Source organism: Conger conger, chromosome 9 (assembly GCF_963514075.1).
Source record: "Conger conger chromosome 9, fConCon1.1, whole genome shotgun sequence".
NCBI lineage: Eukaryota > Metazoa > Chordata > Actinopteri > Anguilliformes > Congridae > Conger > Conger conger.
The window spans coordinates 48612919-48637798 of record NC_083768.1 but is presented as its reverse complement, the minus strand read 5'-3'; the positions used below and the strand labels follow the sequence as shown (position 1 = coordinate 48637798).

General features: G+C 47.3%; 1 protein-coding gene across 1 annotated transcript; it reads left to right on the top strand.

Moving 5' to 3' along the window:
- The first annotated feature begins 698 nt into the window (after window positions 1–698).
- zgc:63863 (uncharacterized protein LOC393372 homolog) lies at window positions 699–24063 on the top strand. The gene is made up of 8 exons (XM_061253687.1): window positions 699–952; window positions 3140–3325; window positions 4118–4198; window positions 4389–4575; window positions 5008–5109; window positions 11549–11690; window positions 12945–13129; window positions 20519–24063. The coding sequence occupies exons 1-8, from the start codon at window positions 877–879 to the stop codon at window positions 20772–20774; spliced, it is 1215 nt and encodes a 404-aa protein (XP_061109671.1). The 5' UTR covers window positions 699–876; the 3' UTR covers window positions 20775–24063.
- The last annotated feature ends 817 nt before the right edge of the window (window positions 24064–24880 follow it).

The window sequence follows — 24880 nt, the reverse complement described above, 5'->3', positions numbered from 1 at the left end:
AGTATTTTAATACTACTCGTGCAGCAAGTGGTATTGCTACTTTCTTGCGTTTGCACTGTTGCCTACTTATGAGCACACGGAAATTAAAATTGTATCCTGCTTTATGTAAAATTAATATTTATCTTTTGTACAGATCAAAGTTGTTTGGGGTTGGTTGGATATTGTATACTTCTACATTATTGCTGTTATTCATAATGTTTATTTTTGCTGCCCCTTCACCCATGCCTCGTTTCCAAGACTGTAAGACTGTAATAGTTCTGTATGCACACACATTCGCACACTGCTCTTCCTTGGTGTAAAACGGCCTGAGTGAAACGTTCAATATGTGCATAATTACCTCTGCTAAGTAATGAGCTACACTATTGCAATGTGCTTGTTTGAAAGGAAACTCTTTTGAAAGGCTTAGCTTGCCAGCTATCATATTGTAGGTCTCTTTAACATTGTTTTATTTATTTTATCAATACAATTGTACGTTGCAAAATACTCCCAGACATTATGAAAGGTCATTATGGAAATAATGTACCTTCTGCTTGCGAATATATTGAAAATTCTTGTAATACTACAATTACAACAATTCAATTGGTTTTGAGGGACTTCAAAAAAACCTCCGTGGTTGAGAATTTCACCAATCAAAACCCACGCATTTTAAGACTCAGTGTTCGCCAATTGGACAATATTGGTATTGCTACCTTATTGCGTTTAGTCAAGTTAGGTTAAAGTGACAAGATTCGATTGAGCAGGAACAGCTGTATGACAGATGCCATCAAGCTAGCGTGCTAAGTAAATATCTGTTCATATTCTTTTCCGTTTAACTCTTCTGACAATTTAAAGCGCACGAGAGTATGTAGAACGCGTAATCTGGTATTTTAAAAGGAAATGAGGAAAGGAAAGAAGCACCAGCAGAACACTGGATCTCATGTGACTGGAAATGGAAGCGTGAAGAGACAAGGCGGTAAGATACCTAAATGTGTACAAATTATCGGCTATGTAGTGATATAAATATCGTTTAATATAGCTTGGAAAGCATAGAGAGAATGAATCGAAAAGATACATAGCTGACGTGGCTACCATCGCATCAGTTGTCTTCATTGAGTTGCAACGTGTACAATGCATATTGCACTCGGCTTTCCAGCGGGATACGTTCAAAAACACATATATATTACTTAGCTAGTCCTGTTACAGAAATGCTTCATGAAAATCTCAGCCAAATGAAAGCAATGAGAATGAATAGCAGTGGTGGGTGACAGTGATGCCATACAACATGCCATTCGCACCATCTAGTGAAATGTCTGCCAGCCAGAAACCATTGCGTAGCCCGCTTGTTTTAGGCCAAAAGGATATAACCATGGAGGGCAAACTATCTAGGAAATGGCACAAATATTTACTTACATTTCCAGAAGCAATTTTCTTGCCACAAGTTTATGGAATAAACTGCTGTGAGGTTATTTAATTCCTGCCAGTCTTTATGTGTTTGATATACAGTATAGAATTCCTAAGATTACCCAAAGATAATGAAACCGAATAAGATATTTTGGGCATGATGACTGTATGGAAAGCTGTACTCTCTTGAGCATAGGTATGTTTTTTTGCATATGAATGCAGCATACAGTATCTGCTCCAGTTTTCTCAAGGTAGTGTTCAAAATTGTTCTCCTTGAGAGAAGTAAAGGACTGTTTTTCTGTGTAGTCAGTGTAACAAGAAAGGCTATTCGGTAAACTGTGATAATATTGTACTGGCATTGGTCCCGTACCAATTTATTTGTTCTGTTTATTTGGTGTGAATTTGGGTTCTTTTACATATGTGAACATATGATGATATACGTAACTCACTATTTGCTTTTTTGTGTTAATGGCGAAGAATGAAATTTATTTTAGAGATGTCATTGCACTGGAATGCATGTTGTTTTTGTGCAGCGAATAAAACCCATCAGGCCAAATGTTTTTCTTACTTTTCAAATTCCTTCTGTCCTTAGCTTAACTGTCAAACATGCAGAAATACATGCTGGCAGTTGGGATCTGTAGTTTTAAGGGAGGAATATTTCTTCCTTGCTGCAAATATGTATATACTTTTATAAATACTCTTTCCAACAGAAACCGTACATGTTTACACTGATGAGTGCCATTGTCACAGGGGCACAGTTCATGATCTCCAAAACTACCTGCCATCTTGGGGCTACAAGATGTCCAAATCTTCCGTTTGATGACACATAGACTACACAGCAATGGCCTTCATGGCAGAGGTGCAAAAAGCCTCTTGTAAAGACTATTTTCTGGAAGAGGCATGTCCAATTTGGCAAACTACATCTCCAACTACAATTTGAACCATGTCTTTGTCGACATCTTGTTGTCAGATGAAACAAAATGAGCTTTTTAAACATACACATCAGTGTTATGTTTGAATATTGAAAAACACCTCATGCCTATGGGGAAACACGGTAGCGGACATTTCATGCTTTAGGTTGTGCTACACAGGCCCTTGATAAATAGGTGGGCCTGTAGCAAGGTACACTACATGGCCATAAATATCCAGACACACGCTTGTCTGGCATCTCATTCCAAAGTAAGGAGTTGGTCCCCCCTTTTCTGCTTTAATTGCTTTTACTGTTCTGGGTAGGCTTTCCACTAGATGCTGGAGCATTGCTATGGGGATTTGCTCTCATTCAGCTACAAGAGCATGAGTGAGGACGGTCACTTGCTGTTGGTGTTCGATGAGGTTGAGGTCAGATAAGGTGCAGGCCGCTCAAGTTCTTCCACACCAATCTCAGCAAACCATTTATGGACCTTGCTTCTCGCGAGGGTGTATTGTCATAATGAAACAGGAAACGGGCCTTCCCCACACTGTTGCCACAAACTTGGAGGCACGGAATCATCTAGAATATCATTGTATGCTGTAGCATTAAGAGTTTGCCTTCACTGGAACTAAGGGACCAAAGCATGGAAAATAGCCCAAGACTAAGGGATGTCCAAATACTTTTGGCCATGTCCTGTTAGCCTGTGGGGTTCATTATGTGTTCAGGCCATTTTGGCTGTCCTCTCGCTTGTTTTACCCTTATTGTAGCAAGGTAAGAAGGTATACATTCAGCCTGTGGAGTCCATTACATGTAGAGGCCGTAATGGTTCTCCTCTCGCCGGTCGTACAGAGCAGGAGTCCAGGAAGAGGCAGAAACTGGTGGAGATCCACCAGGCTCTGAACTGTGACCCTGTGGACATCGAGACCCTGCGGACAGCGGCCATAAGCGAGGGAGGGCTGCTGACGGACGACATCAGGAGGAAAGTGTGGCCAAAACTGCTCAGCGTCAACGTGTACGACCTGCCAGCCAAACCCTGTAAGAGAAGTCTGCGCATGTGTGCATGTGTTTGTGTTAGCCCTGGGTCAATTACATATTTGTTTTGAATTCAAATACTTTCTTTGCTCAACTGACCTTGTCTGATGCAATTGAGCCTGCCAATAAGGCCAGAAGGCAGGGCTTGCATTTTGAGAGTATTGCATAGGCTCCAATGCACCAGACAAGCTCAATAAAGCGTAGGGAATTAATTTGAATCCAAAATTATGTAATTGACCCAGGTCTGGTTTGTCTATGTGTGTACATGGGTCACTGGGTCTGGGTCCCTTTGAGTGTGCCTGAGACTATGTTTGTGTCAGTCTGTGTACTGTACGTGTATGTCTCGGTGTTAGTTTACACATGTATGTGTGAGCATGCTTGATGAGCCTAGATGTATGCGTCTTTGTATTTGCATGTATCTTTGTTTATTTATAGGTGTTTGTACTTGTGCGTGTGTGTGAGAGTGTGCTTGCATGTGAACATGGATGTGTTTATGTTTGCATGGCTGAGAGATTGAGAACAGAAAATAGCCATGAAACGGATATTTATGCTTGACGTGTTGTCAGAGTCGTACATTCTGTGTCTGTGTGCGCAAAGTGTGTATTTTGATGTTACTGTAGGCTTAGTTCTCAGACATGCTGGTGATGTGCTGTATGGTACTGAAAGCTCCGACACCTCTATTGCTCCTTCACACTTCTCAAATGACTGCAGAAGCAGTGACACAGCAATTATCAGTGAATATCATTTAAACTGCATTCGGCTCACCTGTGTATGATTATCCTGTCTTATGTTCAGCTAAAGATGCTAGAGAAGGCCACAAGGATTACAACCAGGTGCTGCTGGATGTCCGGAGGTCAATGCGGCGTTTCCCTAAAGGTAACCTCCATTGCTGCGGTTTGCATTCAGTGTGGTTTAAACGGCATGGTTAATGAACGGGCAAATGAAAGCATTAGCGAGCAAAAGCTACCACAATGGCTCTCTCCTCCGCCCCCCGTCCTGCCCACCAATCTAAATGCAAATACGGGCGCGCGTGATGGGGGGTGGCTTATCTGCGCCGTTTGCCCAGGGATGCGCGCCGAACAGAGGGAGGCCCTCCAGGAGCAGCTGACTGACATCATCCTCGACGTCCTGCGGAGAAACCCGCAGCTACACTACTACCAGGGCTACCATGACATCGTGGTGACCTTCCTTCTGGTGGTGGGCGAGCGCATGGCTATCGCCATGGTGGAGACCCTCTCGAATCATCACCTCCGGTGAGGAAGCCCGCCCTCTGCTGGCCAGCCTGTGTATTTGCCACCTCCCGTGAAAAATAATCCCTGGGGCGGCTCCTTTTTTAATTTGGGTGACAACCAAATGAAATTTAAATTACATGAGAGAGTTCTGTTGCCAGGTTTGATTTAAAATATTTTTTCCTTTGAGGGGGTTGAGGGGGTTTGCTGTTTAAATGAATTTGAAATGGGTTTGTTTATCTTATTTAATTAATATCTTTGGAGTAGTTAGACCAAGCCAGTTGTACTTTTTGGCTGGTGTTGCACGCTTATGCGCAATACGAGAGCGGTCTGTAATTTAAGAGTTCCCCCTTTTTCCTTCATCCCCACAGCGATAACATATGTTGCTCGTTTTGATGAAACCGAATCCAATTGAATTAAAACGAAGCAAATGCTGACGCCGTCTTTATTGTGCAGGGACTTCATGGACCCCACCATGGACAGCACCAAGCACATCCTGAATTACCTGATGCCTATTCTGGAGGAGGTAGACCCCGAGCTTCACTGCTTCATGCTGAGGTACCATTATATCAACAGCGGGGGAATTAGCGTTGGCGGCAAACAGCCCTGAAACAGGAGCACTTATCTCATTAGCGCCCTCCATATCTCCTCTGTGTGGAGGCTTTTATTTTTAGCTTAGCTTGGACACACACAAAGCGCGGCAGTGCACGGACATGACCCGCGAGGGTACGAGTTGTCTCTATTTTTGAAAGCCTGCCATTATGCTAAAAATTTGCAGAAGGTCACCTATTGCTTACATCTGAAGGCGATTATGCAGTGCAGTTTTCTCTGTATATTTACGATCGACTTCAAAAGGTACTGAGTGTGGTGCTACTGTATGAGAAGAGAAAAATAGATTTGTTTGGACTTTATAAATCTTTAGTGTGAGGGAATTTTACTTATGGGTGCAGTATGTCCCATAGTTATTTTCAGATGCTTCTAGACCAGAAAAAATAAGTTCAATGTTCCAATTAGATGTAGCCTTCCAATTAGCGGTGCGCTTCGCAAAAAATGATAATTGCCAGGTCACCTACTGATTCCCCCCCCTCTTTCAGTGAGAAGTCGAGGCACCCTTTTATGAACGGGAGGTCTTACTTATTGCCAAATAAAATCGGTGCCAATGAGGCATGTATTATTTGTAAAGCGGTAACGGAGTCTTTTCTGCTGACACAGAAGTGCGGGGCTCTTTTAATCTGTTACTCTTTATTTCAACCTGATTCAGTATTACTTCACCGTGACGAGATGTGACTGAACAGAAATGGCTTCCTCTCTCAGGGAGCGCGGCGCATTTTGTGCCTCAGCAGGTCGCAGGCGGAGAGAGAGACAGAGAGCGGGGCTCTGCCGCGTCGCAGTATATTAATTGCAATAGATCAAAAGTAAGAGATATGGAGAAAATCTATTTTATTGATTTCCCCAGCTTCTATTCCGCCTGCCTGCGACTGAGCCAGCAGAGACTAATGCTACGCGGAAGGGGGAGGGAGGGGAAGAGAGTTTCGCGGTAAATTAATACAGTAGATTTCTTGTTTATTGGGGAATTTTTCTCCTGTTGCTGTACGTGCATAATTGATTACCTGACAAGAAACACAGCTCTCTGCAAAATATAATTGGGCTGGCTAGTGCTTTCTGTGGCCTTATTTCCAAGGAGCTGTCAGCATTCGTGAGCGGAAACTCTGCAGGGCTCCTTCTGTCTTTCTCCCTTCGTCGTCACGCGGCTCTTTGATTGGCACTCCATTTTGTGCCTGTTTACAACCAAGCCCGTGAGTTGCCTCACGCAGGTTGACTCAGCTTTGCAGAAAGACTGTGTGCACTCCCCCCTACCCTCTCTGAACGGGAGAGAAATAACACTTTAGACGAACAGTGTTTTGGATGGGGAAACTTAAGTGTTACGTGACTTTTCCCCCTTTTTTCATCTTGTTGGTGTCCGGTGATGGTGCACTTAACTGCCGCGCTGCGTGTGATGAACGTGACTCAAGGCACTTGATATTTTCCATGTATAATTTACCATTTTTTTTGTTACCTTTTTTCTTTTCTTTTTACAAAACGCATAGATGTGGTCTCGCGTGCAGCTTCTCGGGCCCCTAGACATAAAATAAAGTTATTTTTAATAGCGGTGCATTTAAAATTTAGAGAATAAGAGGTTCTGAATAAATAATGAAAGCATGCATCTTGAGAGCCGGGAGCAAGTTTACAAGCTGCTGTCTGGTCATAGTGCCAGGAGCCAACGTAAATGCCCCCCCCCCCCCCCATGCATCCATTTACCAAATTAACATGTTGCTGCTTTACTGTTAGGTGCCTGTGCTGTCTGTCTACTGTGGGATGGAAAACATGTAGAAGTCAAGGCCTTGTGTTGTTAGCACACACAGCGCCTTGCCCCCCGGCCCCCCCAAAGTTCTAAATGAAATAAATAAAGCATGTTATGCACATTGCACTGTCCACAGAATTTGCATTGCATTTCCATTTTATGCTTTTATTGCACTCTTATCCAGACTGCCATGCACTGCTTACCTAGGTACTTATTTTATATTTACTCAAGCAGTGTAGGTTGCATGCCTTGCTCAAGGGTAGACCGGTAGCGCCCACCACTGGTAAATCAACTCCTACAGAGTACATATGGGCCCAGCTGGACCCGTATATAGTCTGTTAGAGTTGAAATAACACAGAACATTCCACTCTTAATTGCAAGCCATGTTCCCTGACTGTTATGCTACACTGCCACCTCAGTTGTACATTTTATGTTTGGGTGCAGTTCTTGATTTGGTCTGACAACAGTAATATTTATTAATGGCTTCAGACGGGTTACGGCGAGTTTGGAAAAAAATATAATCTAAATGTTCTCACCTAAATGCATATCTCACAGCAGGAATGACGTTTACATGATATTTTTGATTCTGCGTGGAAGTTAAGTTATAGCGCTGATGCTATGAATTGCTGTGCCGCGAGACAATTTTACCCATAGCTGCATCTTTCCTCTTCTCAAGCAGCGTGTTGTTCAATCAATCAGCCGGCCTGGCAGTGCGTGTCTATCATCCCTAAGACGAACAAGCCCGGCGACTGTGCCCATGCGGAGATAAATGATAAACGCTGGGATGAATACCTCATACGTACAGTAGGGCTGCCACACGGGGAAATTGATTTGCACTTTTGTCTGTCACTGGCTGAATTGGCAAGATTGTCAAAGTGAAACCCTTCCCAGATGCGCGTCACAACCGCACACGCTGTACAGATGATAATTTCCCCTCATTTCCAGAGTTCCTATTGTGTTATCTTTATTCGAAGTGGCATAAGCCCGTTTTTGGTGCTGGCGGTGGGTCTTTCACTCCAACTGAAAATAAGATGCTCGCAGAAGAGTCCGGCTATTACTGCACATGAAGTCTCACTGGCTATCCGTCCTATGCAACAAAGAAGTACAGGGAATAAAGCTTCTTTTTATTAATATTTTTCCTGCCCAGTTGAAATTTAACAAGCATGTTTCTGTCTGTTGGCTACCTCAGATGGTTGCACTTCCCAATTTATGAGACACCATGGATATTGTTCAAGTTCAAGGAGTGCATTGCTTCAGCCAGCTTGACTTGATGTTAATGGAATTGCTTTGATGACCTTGCCAATCCTGCTATAAAAGCAGTCATCTAGAGTTATAATCTGGCAGATTAGCAGCAAAAGCTAGCTGTACAAATACTGTAATCAGCACTAATTTAATTAGTCTGTTCTAGTCCTCTTTCCTGTTCTTTTTAGATAATCTCCAATACTTGTTATTGTACTGCAAGTTTTTATTGAAGATGCTATTTAATTGTGCCATTCTTATGGCTCTATACTCCTGCACATTGGACTTAAAGTGTAACAGTGAAAATTGTGTTCCCACTGTCGCCTTTACATTTAGGGTATGTAAATCTATATTGGGTGATCCATGTAGGAATTACATCCCTTCTTATACTTAGCCCCGCAGTTTATGGTAAATGGCAAATGGCAGGCATTTATATAGCGCCTTTATCCAAAGCGCTGTACAATTGATGCTTCTCCATTCACCCATTCATACACACACTCACACACCGACGGCGATTGGCTGCCATGCAAGGCCCCGACCAGCTCGCCAGGAGCATTTGGGGGTTAGGTGTCTTGCTCAGGGACACTTCGACACAGCCCGGGCGGGGGATCGAACCGGCAACCCTCCGACTGCCAGACGACTGCTCTTACTGCGTGAGCCATGTCGCCTCGGGACCAAAAGTAATTGAACGGTTGGATTCTCCACTGTTTTTGATTAGTCAGGTGTATTCAATCGCTTCCTTAGTGCAGGTATAAGAAAGCTTTCAGTATCTAGTCTGGGACTGATTGGGTAAAGAAGACCTTACCTTACCCGTCCGGCAGAGTTGAGACATCCACAGCGTGGACATGTCAGTGACCTCACTCTGCAGAAGACCTCAGAGACAAAACATGGGGCTACACTGCAAGATACAAAACACAAGTTACCTGCAAAAACAAGATGGCTAGGTTGCAGTGATGGTAGAAACAAAATGTGGAGGGTAAAAGGAACTGCCCAAGAACCAAAGCACCCCCCCTCATCTGTGAAACATTGTGATGGGGATGTTAGAGGTTGGGTATGTATGGCTGCCACAGGTGCTGACTCGCATGCCTTCATTGATAATATAACTGGTAATAGCAGCAGCAGAATTAATTTTAAAGTGTACTGATGCATCTTATCTGCTCAAGTTCATTCAGCTGCCTCCAAACTAATTGGATGGTGCTTCATCCTACAGCAAGGCAATCATCCCAAACATGCACCAGTGCTCTCTTTCTTCTTAATGATGTTCCAAACAGTTTGTTTAGGTAAGCCTATTACGTTTGGCCTATATGTATGACTTGTTTTGCTTATTTATCTGCTTTCTAATTTTCTTTCATTGGCACAACTCTGGTCCTCATTGACAAATGCCAATAACAGACTCTCTAGGCAATCAAAAGCCTAGAGTCAAGACTAGATTCTGAAAGTTTACATATACCTGCACTAAGAAAGCGATTGAACCTGATAAATCAGGAACAGTTGAGAAGCCAACTGTCCAATTACTTCTGGTCCCCTATAATGGGAGGACTATGAATAAAAAGGATGCAATTCCTACTCTATATGGATGTAAATACCCTCAAATTAAAGGTGACAGTCTTTAACCTCATATTCTGTTGTATCATTTGTAATCCAATGCCCTGGAGTACAGAGCCAAAAGAACAGAAATTGTAACACAGCCCTAGTGCTTACTGACTGCACTGTATATACGGTGCCCTTCCAGGATGATAACGGTAGACTGAAATGGGTTATTTTTGCTATATAATAAAGGCGTTTCAATTTGAGCGCAAACCATGAATATGAGTACTTCTATTTCATGGTATGTACATGCATTATGTTTTACCATTTTACATAAACTGCAAGTTACCTCTCTGCCATTATCATTTTGGAGGGCACTGTGTGTGTGTGTGTGTGTGTGTGTATGTGTGTGTGCGTGTATATATATATTACTGTAACCTTAGGAATATGATATAATTTAAAAGCCTTTTTTTTTGTGTTGGTCTTGTATGAACAATTTCACTCATCAGTGACTCACCGCTCTGAAGCACTCTTGACCTTTTTTTTCTAATTCTCCAAGAGTGGCTGTGATTGGCTCCCTCTGTTGTGCTGCAAAGTTGCCGGAGCTCTGCTCTGTACTGACGCTCTGCGCTGTACTGACGCTCTGCTCTGTACTGACGCTCTGCTCTGTACTGACGCTCTGCGCTGTACTGACGCTCTGCTCTGTACTGACGCTGTGCGCTGTACTGACGCTCTGCTCTGTACTGACGCTCTGCGCTGTACTGACGCTCTGCTCTGTACTGACGCTGTGCTCTGTACTATCGCTCTGCTCTGTACTGGCGCTCTGCTCTGTACTGGCGCTCTGCTCTGTACTGACGCTCTGCGCTGTACTGACACTCTGCGCTGTACTGACGCTCGACTGGCCCCGGTCCAGGACGCCGCGGTGACAGTGCGGGCCCGGAAAAGTAGCGGCTTCGGCGAAACTTTGTCCTTGGAACGGTAATGAAGTTGCGTGAGCAGAAATGACTCATCCCAGCGCCGGGGCCCGTGTCGCGGCGTAGCCTCGCGGTCATTAGCGGCCGAGAGCCGGTTTATCTCGGTTCCCATCCCGGCGGATCTGACGCGGCCGCTGCCCTCGTCAGCACTTTCGCGAGACGAGTCAAGGACTGCTCCGCACCTCCATCCCCCGCGGGTAGGGCTCCGCGGACGTTTCCCGTCCGAAAAATAAAAAACCTCTTCTGCTCCGAAAACGGGGCTCTCCGGCCTCTCTCAAGACTTGTGCCTGGGCCATCAGCATTTCGTTAAGACTAGGACTGCCCGACCCTCTTCCTGGGGATCTACTGTCCTCTAGGCTTTCATTTCGAACCTGAATTGCCGCACCTGGTTCTCCGTAAGTAGCAGCTCAATGAAATCTCCAGCTGTTGAGCGAGGTGTGGCTTTTTAGGGTCGGAGCGAAAACCTGCGGGAAGATCTCCAGGGCTTGGCAGGGTTGAGAGGCCCTGCATTAGACACTCTTTTAGCGAACGCTTTCGAAATGTGGCTTAATTGTTTTGAGGGAGAGGGGGGGGGAGGTGAGCGTCGCGTGAGGCTGACATGCCCTTCGGTTCAGGATCAGCGGCGTAAACGCCCGCGAGTCGCGCCGCGAATATCAATCGGTCTCCGCTAACGCGTGCGTTTCGCGTGAGTGCGGGATGCGGGGGCTTCTCACCAGCCCCCCGTTCCATTGGCTGCCTTCATGATGACAATGTGAGATTCCATTTCCTCTGTCCGCAGAAGCTTCTTGTATATGAGTATCAGAAGGGTGTCGGGGGGGGGGGGGGGGGGGGGTTGTGTTTAAAGTCCCGGCCCTGAGGGGGGGGGGCTACCCTCCGTTTGCGCTGCTGATGCCGATGTTCCCGTTTTTGCTTGCAGGGCGGAGGTGGGAACCATTTTCGCGCTGAGCTGGCTGATTACGTGGTACGGTCACGTCCTCTCGGAGTTCCGGCACGTTCTCCGGCTCTATGACTTCTTCCTGGCCTCACACCCTCTCATGGCCATCTACTTTGCTGCAGTGGTAAGAATCAATTTTCTCACCGCGGCCCTCTTTATATTCCGGCGCTTTCCGGGGGGTCTGAGGAGCATGCAGGAGTGGGGCTGGTCCTGTGGCCCACCCTTTAGTCTCCAGACCAAGCGAACGCCACACTACCACTGTCTGTGGAAGACGCATAGACCATATCAGTGTGTTGTTCAGTCTAATGGATAGTAGAATTTCCAGCAATAGTGTTCATTTTTAGCCCCATCATATCCATGTCTCATCAAATGCTGTTAGACTGTGATGCATGCGACTTAAAATCTTTCACAATTGACCAGAAATCCTGTTTGCGGTTTAGTTTTTTTTTCTTTTTTCTTTTCATTGCCCTCTATAGCAATGTAATTAGTCTACTCTCAATTAATGATGGTAATTATGACCTTGCATTTATAATTCGGCGAACCACTGTGCTCAGCTTGGCATCATACACGAGGCGCGATGCGCATTAGTTAAACCGCGCGTGTTAGGATTCCTCAATGTCGGCACCGCTCCTGTTTAATACACCATTTTCCATATTGTCATTTACTGTTCCACCGATGGGGTTCGGGGATGTCTTTCACACCGCAGGGAAAGATTCCACTCCAGTGTCCTCCTTCATTACTTTATTGTTATTATTTTTTAAATTTGCTCTCATTTTCTGCCTGGTCTACAACGACAGCAGCTTCCAAAAAAAAGAGAAAATTAACAACCCCCCCAACCCCCCCCCCCTTTTTTTTTTTTTTTCGTGCGCATCATGTGGGATTCGAGGGCACTTTGTTGTAGACCAGTTAATTAAACAACTCTAATGAACTCACTAGAGGATTGTTTTGGAAGACTTGGGCTGTTTGTGCAAGATTAGTTTAAATGGCTCCTTTCTTCTCTCTCCATAAGCCTATCCCCTGCTAGATACGAGATGGAAACCAAACAGGGCACGGTGTCTTTTGAAGTCGGGATAACAAAGCCGGCAGGAAATGTAGTTCAGCCTGCCTCTTAGCCGGCCCAAAGCGGGGGGCCTTAACTCTTTCCCACCGCAGGAGGTGGGCGCTCGAGTGCCCTGAGGGCCGGAGAGCGTAGCGTAGCATAGCATAATGTCACATAGCGTAGCATAACGCAACATAGCATAGCATAATGTAGCGTAGCGTAGCATAACGTAAAGTAGCATAGCATAATGTAATGTAGCGTAGCATAGTGTACCGTAGCTTAGCATGGTGTCGTGCCACGGCTGACCCCGGTGCCTGTCCCTGTCCCTGCTCCCTCCAGATCGTCCTGCACAGGGAGGAGGAGGTGAAGACGTGCGACTGTGACATGGCCAGCCTGCATCACCTCTTGTCCCAGATCCCCCAGAACCTTCCGTACGAGGACCTGATCGCCCGGGCTCAGAGGCTGTTCCTCCGCTACCCGCCCCCGCTGCTCGCCAAAAGGGCTGCTCTGCAGTCCCGCAAGAGGTGAGTACGCCCTGCCCCTCTCTGTCCTGACCCTGCCTAACTGTCATGGCCCCGCCTATCTCTGTCTTGGCCCTGCCCCTCTCTGTCCTGACCCCGCCTATCTGTCATGGCCCCGCCTATTTCTGGCCTGGTCCTGCCCCTCTCTGTCCTGGCCCCGCCCCTCTCTGTCCTGGCCCTGCCCACTCCCGCACAGCCCCACCCAGTCAAGCACAGCCCCGCCCCTCTGCTCTGACCCATCAAGCCTCAGCCCCACCCAGCACAGCCAAGACAGGTTTATTTATATAGCACATTTCATATACGCAGATAACTCAAAGTGCTTTACATAGGCATAAAAAGACAAAAAAGGCAAAGTAAGCCCCACTTTTGTTGAAAGGGCCCTGCCTTCATGTCATAAACATCACTGCAGTGTCTGATTCTTCATCTCTGATATGCGCTGAGCACATCTGAAACAAAGCTCTCTATAGGCCAGCAACATTATTTTAGCATCTTAATATTCAAGATATTCTAGCTGCCAACCGTGGTCTGCTAGTTGGAAAGTTGGAAACTTCAAGGGTTCAAGTTTTATCTATGTGATCACTCTAGGACTGTGCTTTCCTCTTGGGTCGTGAACGCACTTGTCCCTGGTTCTGATTTGCACTTTATTGTACGTTGCTCTGGATAAGAGCGTCTGCTAAATGACTGTAATGTAATGTAATACACTGAGGTTGCCAGAGGGAGGCCTGGCCTTTGCTCGAGTCACTGATGAGTTCGCAGCACCATGGATAGGCTTCACAGGGGTGGGATGAGTCTGGAACAAAAGGTGTAAAACCACAATATTACATCTTGGTACTTTCCAGTGTTTTGTGTTACGCTGCACTGGAAACAGTGCTAGTAAAGCTCCTTATTTAATTTAAAGTGACGGGGAGTCATTTGATGTACCAGGAGGGAACGCTGAGCCTGGGGCCCCCCCAGTGGTAAACGGTTGCCTCCCCCCACCCCCCACCCCACCCCATCCCTCTACGCTACTTTACCCTGTCTACGGCTGTAATCTATAATGCATGTGGCGCATAAATTGAAACCTTATCGTCTTAGTGAGAGGCGCCCTGAGCTGGCAAATTTGGCGTAAAAGCGCAACTGCTGACAGCGCTACAGGATGGGGTGCGGTGTACGCAGCGGAGGGAAGGGTGGGTGGGTTTCTGTCCCGCACCGCAAGACACGACCCACGATGCGTCCAGAGGTTGTTCTTAAGAAGTGCACCCCAGGGAAAGCGTTCGGTTGGACATGCCAAGTGTCGGCGAACCGGCTTCGTAATGCTAACAGGTGCTCGGTTGCGCGTTCCCCGGCCGTAACCTTAACCCGACCGCTAACTGCTAACCGCTAAGCTTCAGCCTCTTTGGAAAAGATGCAGAGATTATTTCAAGACTTCAAGCTACAGTTGGAAAAAGTCAATGTCATGTTAAATTTCATCACTACCGAACAGCAACATTCTCAAAAGTTTCTCAAAGTTACACTCTGCTTCAGTTGCCCTATAGCAGAATGTTCTAGTATTCTTGCTGGAGCAAAGTCCTGTATAGGCTGGCCAGTTCAAATGTGGAACACACGTACCAAAGTGCTGGACGCATTGTTTATAAGCAACAAGGCGAGGAGTTTAGCGGGTGAGGAACTCATATTTTGTCAAAATGTGTGACTTGTGCTGTTCCATTCATCTCGGAGGCAGTCTACCTGCAGCCTAAAATGGGAAGTCAAAGGGCGGCCTGTAGTGGTTAAGGTACATGATTGGGATCCACAAGGTTGGTGGTTCGATCCCCGTTGTAGCCACAATAAGATCCACACAGCTGTGGGGCCCTTGAGCAAGGCCCATAACCCTGCTTTGCTCCAGGGAAGGATTGTCTCCTGCTTAGTCTAAAATCAACTGTAAGTCGCTTTGGATAAAAGCGTCACCCAAATGACATGTAATGTAATGTAATGTAAATGAATTTAGCATCTCATGAGTTTGAGAAGTTTTGAAAAGCCCAGTCAACACCTCAACCCCCTACTCCTCGGTTTCCCTGAACGGTTAGCCGGTGCGTCCAGCAGGTGGGGCTGTTGAGTGCAGAATGGCGGGCGCTCTCTCTGTCACGGCCGACGGCTCCAGACCCATTGTAACACTGCGTCCGCTTGTCCCGTCTGTCTGAATGGGAATCCTTTATATCTAAACGTTTACCTGTCAGCACGGAGACGGAGTCTGTAGATGCCATCTCCTACAGGGAGGAAGCTTTTTACAACTCAGAGAAATGACACCCTTCATGCTGGGTGTATTTAAAAAATAAATCAAATAAAAAAATTTTCAAGCAGTTTCTTTCTTGTGTGTGTGTGTGTGTGTGGAAGCCTACCCCTGTACAGACCTGTAAAAGCCGTCGAGGGGGTGATTGAGGGAGCGTGAAAAAGCCTCATGTTTTCATCAGCGGGGCCGTCGGTTGTCTTCCCTCACCTCTTGGTGTCAAAAGGGACTTCAAGGCCCCTTATGGGGGCCAGCTATGCAATAAATGAGACACGTCCCCTGGCAATTATGTGCATGCCTAATTTTGCATAAATTATACCTCCCCTCAGCATCTGTGGCCTCTCGAGGCTGCGGGGCCTCGGCGGGGGCTGGGGAGGGGGGCTGGGGGGTTTGGGGAGGGGCCGGGGGTGTGCGGGACAGGGGGGGCTCGTGCGCTACCCGCATTGTTCTCGGAGGTGATGAAATGAGCAAGCACGCCGCTTTAACCTTGCTCTCCATTGTCCTGCCTGACCCGGGGAGCCAGCAGTAACCAGGAGCCTACTGTCTCCCAAATGCAACTGTGCCCCCCTCCCTTAACCCTCCCCCAACCCCACCCTCCACCCAACGCTTTTGACCAAGGGAGGGCTCCCACATACCCCCTCGCCCCCTTCTTCCTGTTGTCTTTGTTCCACAAATCTGTTCTCTGTGCAGAGGCTTTTTTAAAGAGACCTGGGCATATTTGCTGATATCTTCTTACCCCCCCACCCCCCTTGGATTATCATTTGCTTTGCCTCTCACACAGTAACTGAGAGTCCTAGCGCTGGGCAGGAAAACGCACGTTTACAGTCTGTAGACCGCTGCCATGCACTGAACGAGCAGCGAAAGAGTAGCTCCTGTACTATAAAAACAGCAAGTTATGAGATCAAAAATGACGGTTCCGCCCCCACCTGGGGCCCGCTGTCAGGCCGTTGATTGATGTCCCCGCCTTTTAACGTTGCATCTGATCAGTCTGTTGAAAACGAGGAGGGGGGGGGGGGTGTAGGCGGTTAATTTTAGCGATGCAGCTGAACGCTTCACTGCCCCCCATTCCTGTGCCTGTCCGCCATGCGCACGTCTGCATTTACTGCAAACCCCTTTTTAAAAAAAAAAAAAGATCCTTTTTTTGTAAAATAATAATGTGTTGCTCGGCCTGCCCGGTTTGGCTTAACGGTGCCAGCGCTGCCTCCACCTGTAACTCTGCATCTGGAGGTGGCGGCGACGTTTATGGAGTGACGGGATTGGATGTGGCTGGCTGTGGTGGTGGCTGCCAAGTCTGTGGTGGGTGATTGTGTCACCCCGGGCTGGGCTTAGCTCTGAGAGAGAGGGGGCTGAGCGGCGGTGGAGCTCTGCTGCTCGAAAAGTGTCTGTGAAACACAGACGTCTGAAACGCGCTAGCCTTTTAGTGCGCCGTGAGTACCGTGCAGTTGTGTGTAAAGTATGTGTGTGTCTGTGTGTTTCTCTTTGTTTTTGTTTTGTGTGTGTGTCTGTGCTTTAGTGTTGGTGTGTGTATGAATGTGCTTTTCTGTGTGTGTGTTAGTGCTTTTGTGTTGGTGTGTGTATATGTGTGTATGCTTGTGTGTATGTGGGTGAGTGTGTGTGTGTGTGTATTTGTGTGTGTGAGATTGTTTGTGTATCATTTTGGGAAGACAGAGGCTGGGTAATAATGAGCTCTGTATCTGATTGGGTGACAAGAAATTCTGGATCTATCTGGATAATAAGCCATGGATCTCACTGGGTAATAAGCCCTGGATCTGGTTGAGTAATCGGAGGCTCTGGTTCTGACTGGGTAATAGCAGGCTGTGGATCTGGTTGGGTAATGGGAGGCTCTGCTTCTTATTGGGTAACAGCTGTGGATGGGATTAGCCCGCAGAGCTGACCCTGGGAAGGACGGGCACTGCTGAAGCGCGCCGCTGACCTTGCACAAAGTCGACTGCATCACAGCCGGCCTGGGGCCCGCCACACCCTTCTGGCCCCTCCCGTTTCCCTCCAAATCCCAGGCCTCCGCGCGGGCGTGCCCTCTTCCTGCTGTGAGCGCTGGGGCCTTCTTTCTCCTCTGGGTTCACGGCGTGTCGAGGGAGAGACGGGGGGCGCAGGGACGAATGAACAAGATGTCCGATTGAGAAACCGCAACAGTTTCACAGCACGCCAGTCCTCCTTACCCGGAACCGTGTGGGGCCCCGCGGCCCCCCAGGCAGGACGGGGGGCCTCCGGGGCCTCTCAGAGAGGGTGGGGGAGGTCTGTTTTACGCCACTCTGATGCGGCTCTGTGAAACACAGGCAGCCTGTCAGAAAAGCTGCATGCGGTGAACAGTGTTGGGGTGGGGTTGGGGGGATGGGGGGGGGGGGGATGCTTACTGTACTTCCGCCAGTCCTTAATTATTTTGCAACAGCAGGAGAAGGCTGGGCTTCTGCATAATCTTTTGGGATCGACTTAGGAATTAATTCATCATTGTCTGTCTGTTTTTTTTTTTTTTTTTTTTTTTTAAGTGCAGTTTTTCAGAGACTGCGTGTGAGGAGGGTGGCGGTGAAGCTGTGGAAGAGTCCTGAAACGTCGAGCCCCTGTTGCTTTCGGAAAGTGTCTGCGGGGTGGTGATGCGGTAACGATGAGCTCAGCACTGCGGGAGGATCGCAGGCCGGTCTGACGTACGGAAAAACACGGCCTTCTGTTCCCCGTCATTTTCATTAGGAACCGTGAGAGTGTTATACCTTACCCTAGCAACTGTGTTCTAATGTTACATTTGTAACATTTGCCGCATAGTTCCGGAGTTATTGCATTTGCTGGCATTGCTGTTGTTTGTGTATTATCCTGTGCTTTGGATGGGGATGTTCAGATATTTCTCAGTGGAAGGGGATGTTCTGAGATTGCTCAGTGGAAGGTGATGTTCTGACATTTCTCAGTGTAAGGGGATGGTTAGAGATTGCTCAGTGGCAGGAGATGTTCTGAGATTGACCAGTGGAATGGGATGGTCTGAGATTGCTCAGTGGAAGAGGATGTTCTGAGATTGACCAGTGGAAGGGGATGGTCTGAGATTGACCAGTGGAAGGGGATGTTGTTCTGACATTTCTCAGTGGAAGGGGATGTTCTGACATTTCTCAGTGGAAGGGGATGTTCTGAGATTGCTCAGTGGAAGGGGATGTTCTGAGATTGCTCAGTGGAAGGGGATGTTCTGAGATTGCTCAGTGGAAGGGGATGTTCTGAGATTGCTCAGTGGAAGGGTATGTTCTGAGATTGCTCAGTGGAAGGAGATGGTTTGAGATTGCTCAGCAGAATTGGGTTGGTGTGCATGCTCTGGTACAGAGTCCCATCTGCTTTAGTTTCAGGTTGGGGGCGTTCTCCTTTCTATCAGCTAGCCCCCGCCTCATGAAACCGCAGCAGGAGTGGGAACCCCCTCTGGGCAAAACAACTTACAGTATATCTGCGTTAAACGTTGCTCTGCAGTGCCTGTGCAAATAAGCGCCGATCCCAGCAGCCAGTACAGTGAGTGTGCTGTCCTCTCAGGTACAGGACCATTGCTTGTGCCTTAGCATATCACTTAAACGCTAACCTCCCGGCAGAGTTCAGTTCCGGCATTATCTGTTTTTACCGCTATGCTTCTGACTTGCCCGTCCATCCGATATTTATCGACTCCAGAATCCAGTAAGCTGAAGTGCCCTGGTGTGTTTTAACCAGGGAGGGGGAGGGGGGGTCTCTGGACTGCAGCTGCTGGAGACCAGCGAACAGCCCGGTCGAAGCTGTCGCAGCGGCGATGTGGGAACTTTTGCCAAAACTCTTGGGCTTAAGCACCCCGGCGGACACAAAGGGTGCAGCTTGCGGTTAAATTGCGCGTCTCTCCGTCACGGAGACGAGCGCTTTGTCGAGTCGTGAGTCACCGGAGCGTTCCTGAGTATCGCATCGGTGTGGGCCATCGGCACGATGAGGCTGCAGGAGTGTCTCCGCTCTCCAAAATAAACCTAATTGCTAATCTATGCCGTCAGCCAAACCCCCCCGACCCACCCCCCCTCGCCAAGTAAAAGAATTTGAACAAACTGATTTGATCGCTGCATCAAGTCAGCAGGAAGCGGAGTGGCGCGTTAATGTGAAATGAACGGCAGGACTCCGGGGTGCTTGTGGAAGGAGGACTCGGTAATATAAATAAGCCAGTCCACTGCCTCTTAGTGGGGAATAAGTTTCATTATTGAAAAATCCCTTCTCTCGGGGTTTAAGCTGTTAAAGTAAAAGTTTAAAAGTTAATTGCTCTGGTGTTACCTGTCAGCTATTTTCAGCTTTGCAGCATTAGAGTACGGTCCTAATGAGAGCTGGAGAATAAGAATCAAGTCTAATTTTAAAAGAAACGAAGTCTTTAAGACACCAAGCCCCTCTGCGTATGCCGCGCAGTTTCCGGAAACCTGTGTTTTTGTGTCGGCCCGTAATCTGAGAGAAAGCCATTTGCATTTCATTTATTGTAATGTTTAAGAATTTCCTCTGGAGGGAAAATAATGAGCCGTGTGAATATTTTATCATTTTTTAATGATGTTTTCCTTCTCCCCGTAACTGTGATTCTAAAACGGTTTAATTAAAATCAGTGTCGCCCGTCTTCCCCGTTTGTGTTGTGGTCAGTCCTCTGAGCCCCTGTGAAAAATAGTCCCCACGTTAAAGGTCAAGTGAGCAGAACCGGTCCCGACCGGCTGAGTGCTGCGTGGCGTGCATTTGATGCAGATTGTTTGCGTGTACACAAAACGACATCTACGTCTCTCTCCACACAAAACTATACCATCAAATTCGCTTGTTTCAAACTTTTGGACATTTTGGTTTTCCGGAAAGTTTTTGCTTCCTCTGCTACAGAAACGGGAGAGAACACGATTTACATTTTCATTATATTAAAGGCCACTGTAAGAACGACCCCTTATTGTGCGGTTGTGATATAATCCTGCCTAATTGCAACTTGAAATTGGTGTTCACTGTTCCAGACAAAGTGCTAGCTCTCCAAATGTATGACCAAAATAAATGTTTGGTTAGATAGACGGATAGACCCAGCTTACGTCATGCCGTTTTTTACGGCTTGCCTAGACGCTTTTCCCCTTTAACGCCTTTGCGGCGAACAACCCCAGGTCCATTTCCCTGGTTAATTCCTCACTTCCTGTCTCCCTCCGCAGCATCTCCATCAGCTCGTTCAAAGACTTCCAGCTGGCCACCCTCCAGCAGCGCCCGGACGCCGTCCTGAGACGCCAGCTCCACCGGGGGTCCGCCGCCGCCCGGCCCGGTCTCCCGGGAGACGCCCCGCCCACGGCCACCAGCCAGCTGGTGAAGGTGGCCGTGTGGGGCATCTCCGCCACGCTGGGAGCCGCTGCCCTGGCCGTGACGCAGACCGCCATGGAGTGGGCCCCCGACTTCCTCTTTCAGATGTTCTAACAACCCCCCCCCCGAGCCCTGCCCGCTTCCGGGGAAAGGTGGGCCAGGGTGCGGTGTGGGCAGGCCAGCGAAGAAACGTGTGCCAAAATGGACGTGTCGGGGTTTCCACCAGCTGTCGGTCGTCTAAGAGCTGGGCGGACTTGGGTGGGGGTTGGGGGCCAGAGTCTGTTGTGCTCCAGAGCAGTCGGTTTCAGAAACATGATTTATTTATTCTCAAACTTTTATAGATTTTACTTGTGCTAATATTGGGGGAAAAAAGGTGGGCGATTAGTTTTTGTAATCATAAGCATTTTGAATTGCCGTCCCGTCAGCAATATGTCTGGGAAATCGTGCGAATAGCAGAGGTAGGAATTATTAGAAAGGCTTTTTTTCTGTCAAAAGTCATGACGGCAAAACGGCAGAAGTATAATCTAGGGAAATAAACAAGAACGCAATAAGGTTGCGTCTAAAAATGTTCTACCGTATTAATTTCCAACAGTTTAAAGAAGGGCATTTCACTCTACAGAAAAGCACTTTGGACTATAGTAGCACAGTGAGATTAAATATCGCCCGTAACCCCACCTCTGGTGGCAGTGGCTTGCAGCACATCAGGGCTGAGGAAGGAGACAGAGACAGGGAGTGGGAACGACTTGTCCCCTGCCTTCCGGAATATTCTGTGGCTGCAGGGCTACAATGGGGCATAGGCATTGTGATCCAAGGTCATGTGACTTGCAGGTGGCAAGTCCAAATATCTCTCCAGGCCAGTGGTCTGACTTTGGATCATTTCTTTGTTTATATTTTGTTCTATAATCATATAGGTTCTGTACCATTTCCTCATGCCTTAAAACAAGCCACTTTCTGAGAAAATCTCACCCTTCATGATAATTGCTGAAGGAAGAGGGTGGAAGAATGCACATCCCCTTTACCACTGATTGAAACCAATGTAGAGTTGTATTTTGATCCAGATTAGAGGACAGTATGACAGTAATTGTGCATTTGACTGCTTGACTGTTGGTAAGCTGTGTGTGGATTCTTAGTCAACTGTCTGGTTCAAAACCACTGGCCTTGAAGTGGTTTTGAAGACCTATGTTGTGGGTTTGGACCAAGCAAAGGTACTACTGCTTTCAGGGATGAGTTTCATATAATACCTCTAGCTTTGATACCAAGATTTGGGCTCACTCATTCATTTAATACATTTGTTCACTCATGTCTGAATTTACTTTGTTCATTCTGTCATCTAATAGCTCATTAATAATGAATTGAATCTGTCTAAATATCTGGTGGGGCGGGAAATGTGGCCCTAGTCTGTTTGCACTTTTTCTTAAAATCAGCAATTTAAAATGCTTGAAAAGGACTATGTTACCAGTGACATTGCTTGCTGATATTGCTTGAAGATCACTGTAAAATTAAATTATACTTATTCACTCCCTTATTGACAAGGCAGTTACGATGTAAAAGTCACCGTTATTAAGGTTATGCACCTAGAACCTAACTGGGGGAAATATTCATTTTGTTTTTCCTTTTTTTTTGGATTATGTGCCATTTGAAGGTTATTTCTGTGACATGTTATTTACTAAGAATGTAAAAAATCTCATTGGAAGATATTTCTGTTAATTATTTAAGAACGAGAAGAATATTTTTGCCTAGAAAGGGTAAAAGTTTATTGGCTTTTGTATGCATCATTGGCAGATGAGCTTGTTTGTGTGCGGAATTTGAAAGCGAGGAATATTGGCTGATCGGGCCAAGTTTAACTTAGTTTTTGTTGGCATCCAGATGAAATCGAATGAGGTTGGAACGGCTTGCGATGGATATCTGCGTTCTCTTGACGGCAGCAGTCTTCAGACTTCTTTGCTGTCCGATGTTTACCTTTAGAAGCGATTCCGCCAATAATTTTCCAAGACTCGCAGAGTTAACGGAAATATAATGAGGTTTTAATCATCGAGATTTGGCAGAGTCTGCCATTCAGTGGCAAATGCTGCATTATACCTGCCTTCATTGGAACATCTCGTCTGCCAAGGCCATTCTGGCTTTTTATACCCTTCCAACACAAAGAGCGTGAGAACACTGCCCTGTTCGCTTTTGCCTGGTCTGTACAGTGCCAAGATTGAAACAGTCTAGAATCTTCCCAGCGAAGTAGGCTGTCACCATGGTCATGCTCAATTCTATTCAATTCAGCCCATTCAGTTTGTTCACCGCGAGAGAAAATTGAGTTCTCGGCTGGCCTACCTGGTCGTGTAAAAGCAAAATAAAAAATGTAAACTCAATTCACAAATTGAAAAAAACTCCATGATGTCCTATAGGCTTTTTTAAATAATGAATTTAATTTCTGTTGGTGTCCTGAATTGATGGAATTGTAGTGAAATCGACTCCATCCGTGGTCTTCGGTTTCTCACCAGTAGCAGAAGAGCACAAGTGGAACAGTATTTTTTTGCCAGCATGCCCAAAGGGAATTCAAAAACTAAACTGTTTTATTATGTTTTCTAATATGTGATACAAATTGTGATTGAATGGCGTTTTGCATTTTCTTATGAATATGAGGAAACTTTTGATACACTAGTCAGTTTTGTAATGCATTCTGTTTGTTGAGGGGACATCCCTCGCCCTTGATGTCGAACGTAGAATGTGGTTCAGCATCTGCATTGTGACCCATGGGGACACTACAGAGACAGGAGACTCCGGCCACAGACCCAGGAGGACGGCAGCTGCCTGGCCCCCATGGTTGGGGCTGGGCGCAGAGGGCAGCTGGATGGGGCTGTCTGCTTTTCCCAGCAGAGGTGGCACTGCCCCTGCCCAGCAGCTGGGTTTAAGTGCCCCTGCTTGTCGGAGGGCATGAGCTTCCAACACGGAGAGAAGGAGAGAGAGGGCTTCGCCGTGCTAAACTGCGAGGGAGATTGATATGGAGCGTGCGTGCTGGAGGGAATTCGCCCGGGCGAAGTGGCTAGGCAGGGGAATAGAAGGAGCTCCGTGTTTGCCGCCTGAGTGACAGCCAAACATTTCGGCTGACTTTGACAGCGGGGTTATGAATGCGGCGCCCGTCGGGTAACTGAGGGAAACAGCCGCGGTTTCTCTGCATGTCTCGCGCACAATGCCGCGTTCAGAGAACGGTGACACGTAGCTTTGTTTTATTACCTGCAAGTTGTGCTTTCTCTTCACTGTACATGCGCAAAGTGCTGCTCCGATAACATTGTGGCAAGCTACGTGCTGTAACATGTTCCCATGGCTTGCAGATGTCAAGCAAATTTCGCTGTACGTTTGCTTTAATTTTGTATGCATTAACGATGAATAAACTTGAAATGCGTCACCAGCTAAAGCATCGTGTCCTGACTTTTCGTGTGTACCGAATGCAGTATATGTTCCATTTCATTTCATTGACGACCTTTCTAAAAAGACTTGATTAACTAGGTGGCATGTTCGGCGAAGGATGGCATGTTTTCCCAGGACAGACCTGGCCTTTCTGCAGAAAATGAGGTGGGAAAGGGGGAAAAGGTCATCCGCCAAAGTCTCGCTCCGCGTCTGCCACCGGAGCTGCCGGCCCCACCCGCGTTTGGCCCTTGAGCTCGGGGGCCTGCGCCGTCCCCAAACTGCGGAGGTGAAGATTCGGAAGATTAATATTCATACGTCCAAAACGTGTCCCCCCTCCCCCCCTGGGGCTTCTGGGTACGGGGACACGGGGGCCCTGGCCCCTCCAAAAGGCGACCGTGGCAAGGCTTCTTGATGGAGCTGAAGTTCCCCCCTCGTCGGTCAGCGGTGTTAAAGTATTAATAATGAGAAATGACTGCGGAGTGGCTCCGTGCGCGCGTAGGAAATGAACTGTGCCTAATTGGCCCCGGAGCTCCTCCAGATCCGTAATGAGCTTCGGGGAGGACCGTCGCAGGAGCCGGCTCGCATGGCCACGCGCGGCAGGCCTGGAGCGGCGGCTCCGTCCTCTAAAGTGCGCGGGGTGAGCGTCGAGTGTGTGCTTGAGGTCACCCGTCTCTTGATGGAAAGAGCACTCATTTTTGCATGGTGCCGGTGCATGTTAGTAACTACCACATTTGCCACGGCAAAAATAAAACCCTGAATAAAACCTAGAACAGAAATATGAAAAGATGCAACATACCATTAATGTGTGTTCTATAAGACCATAT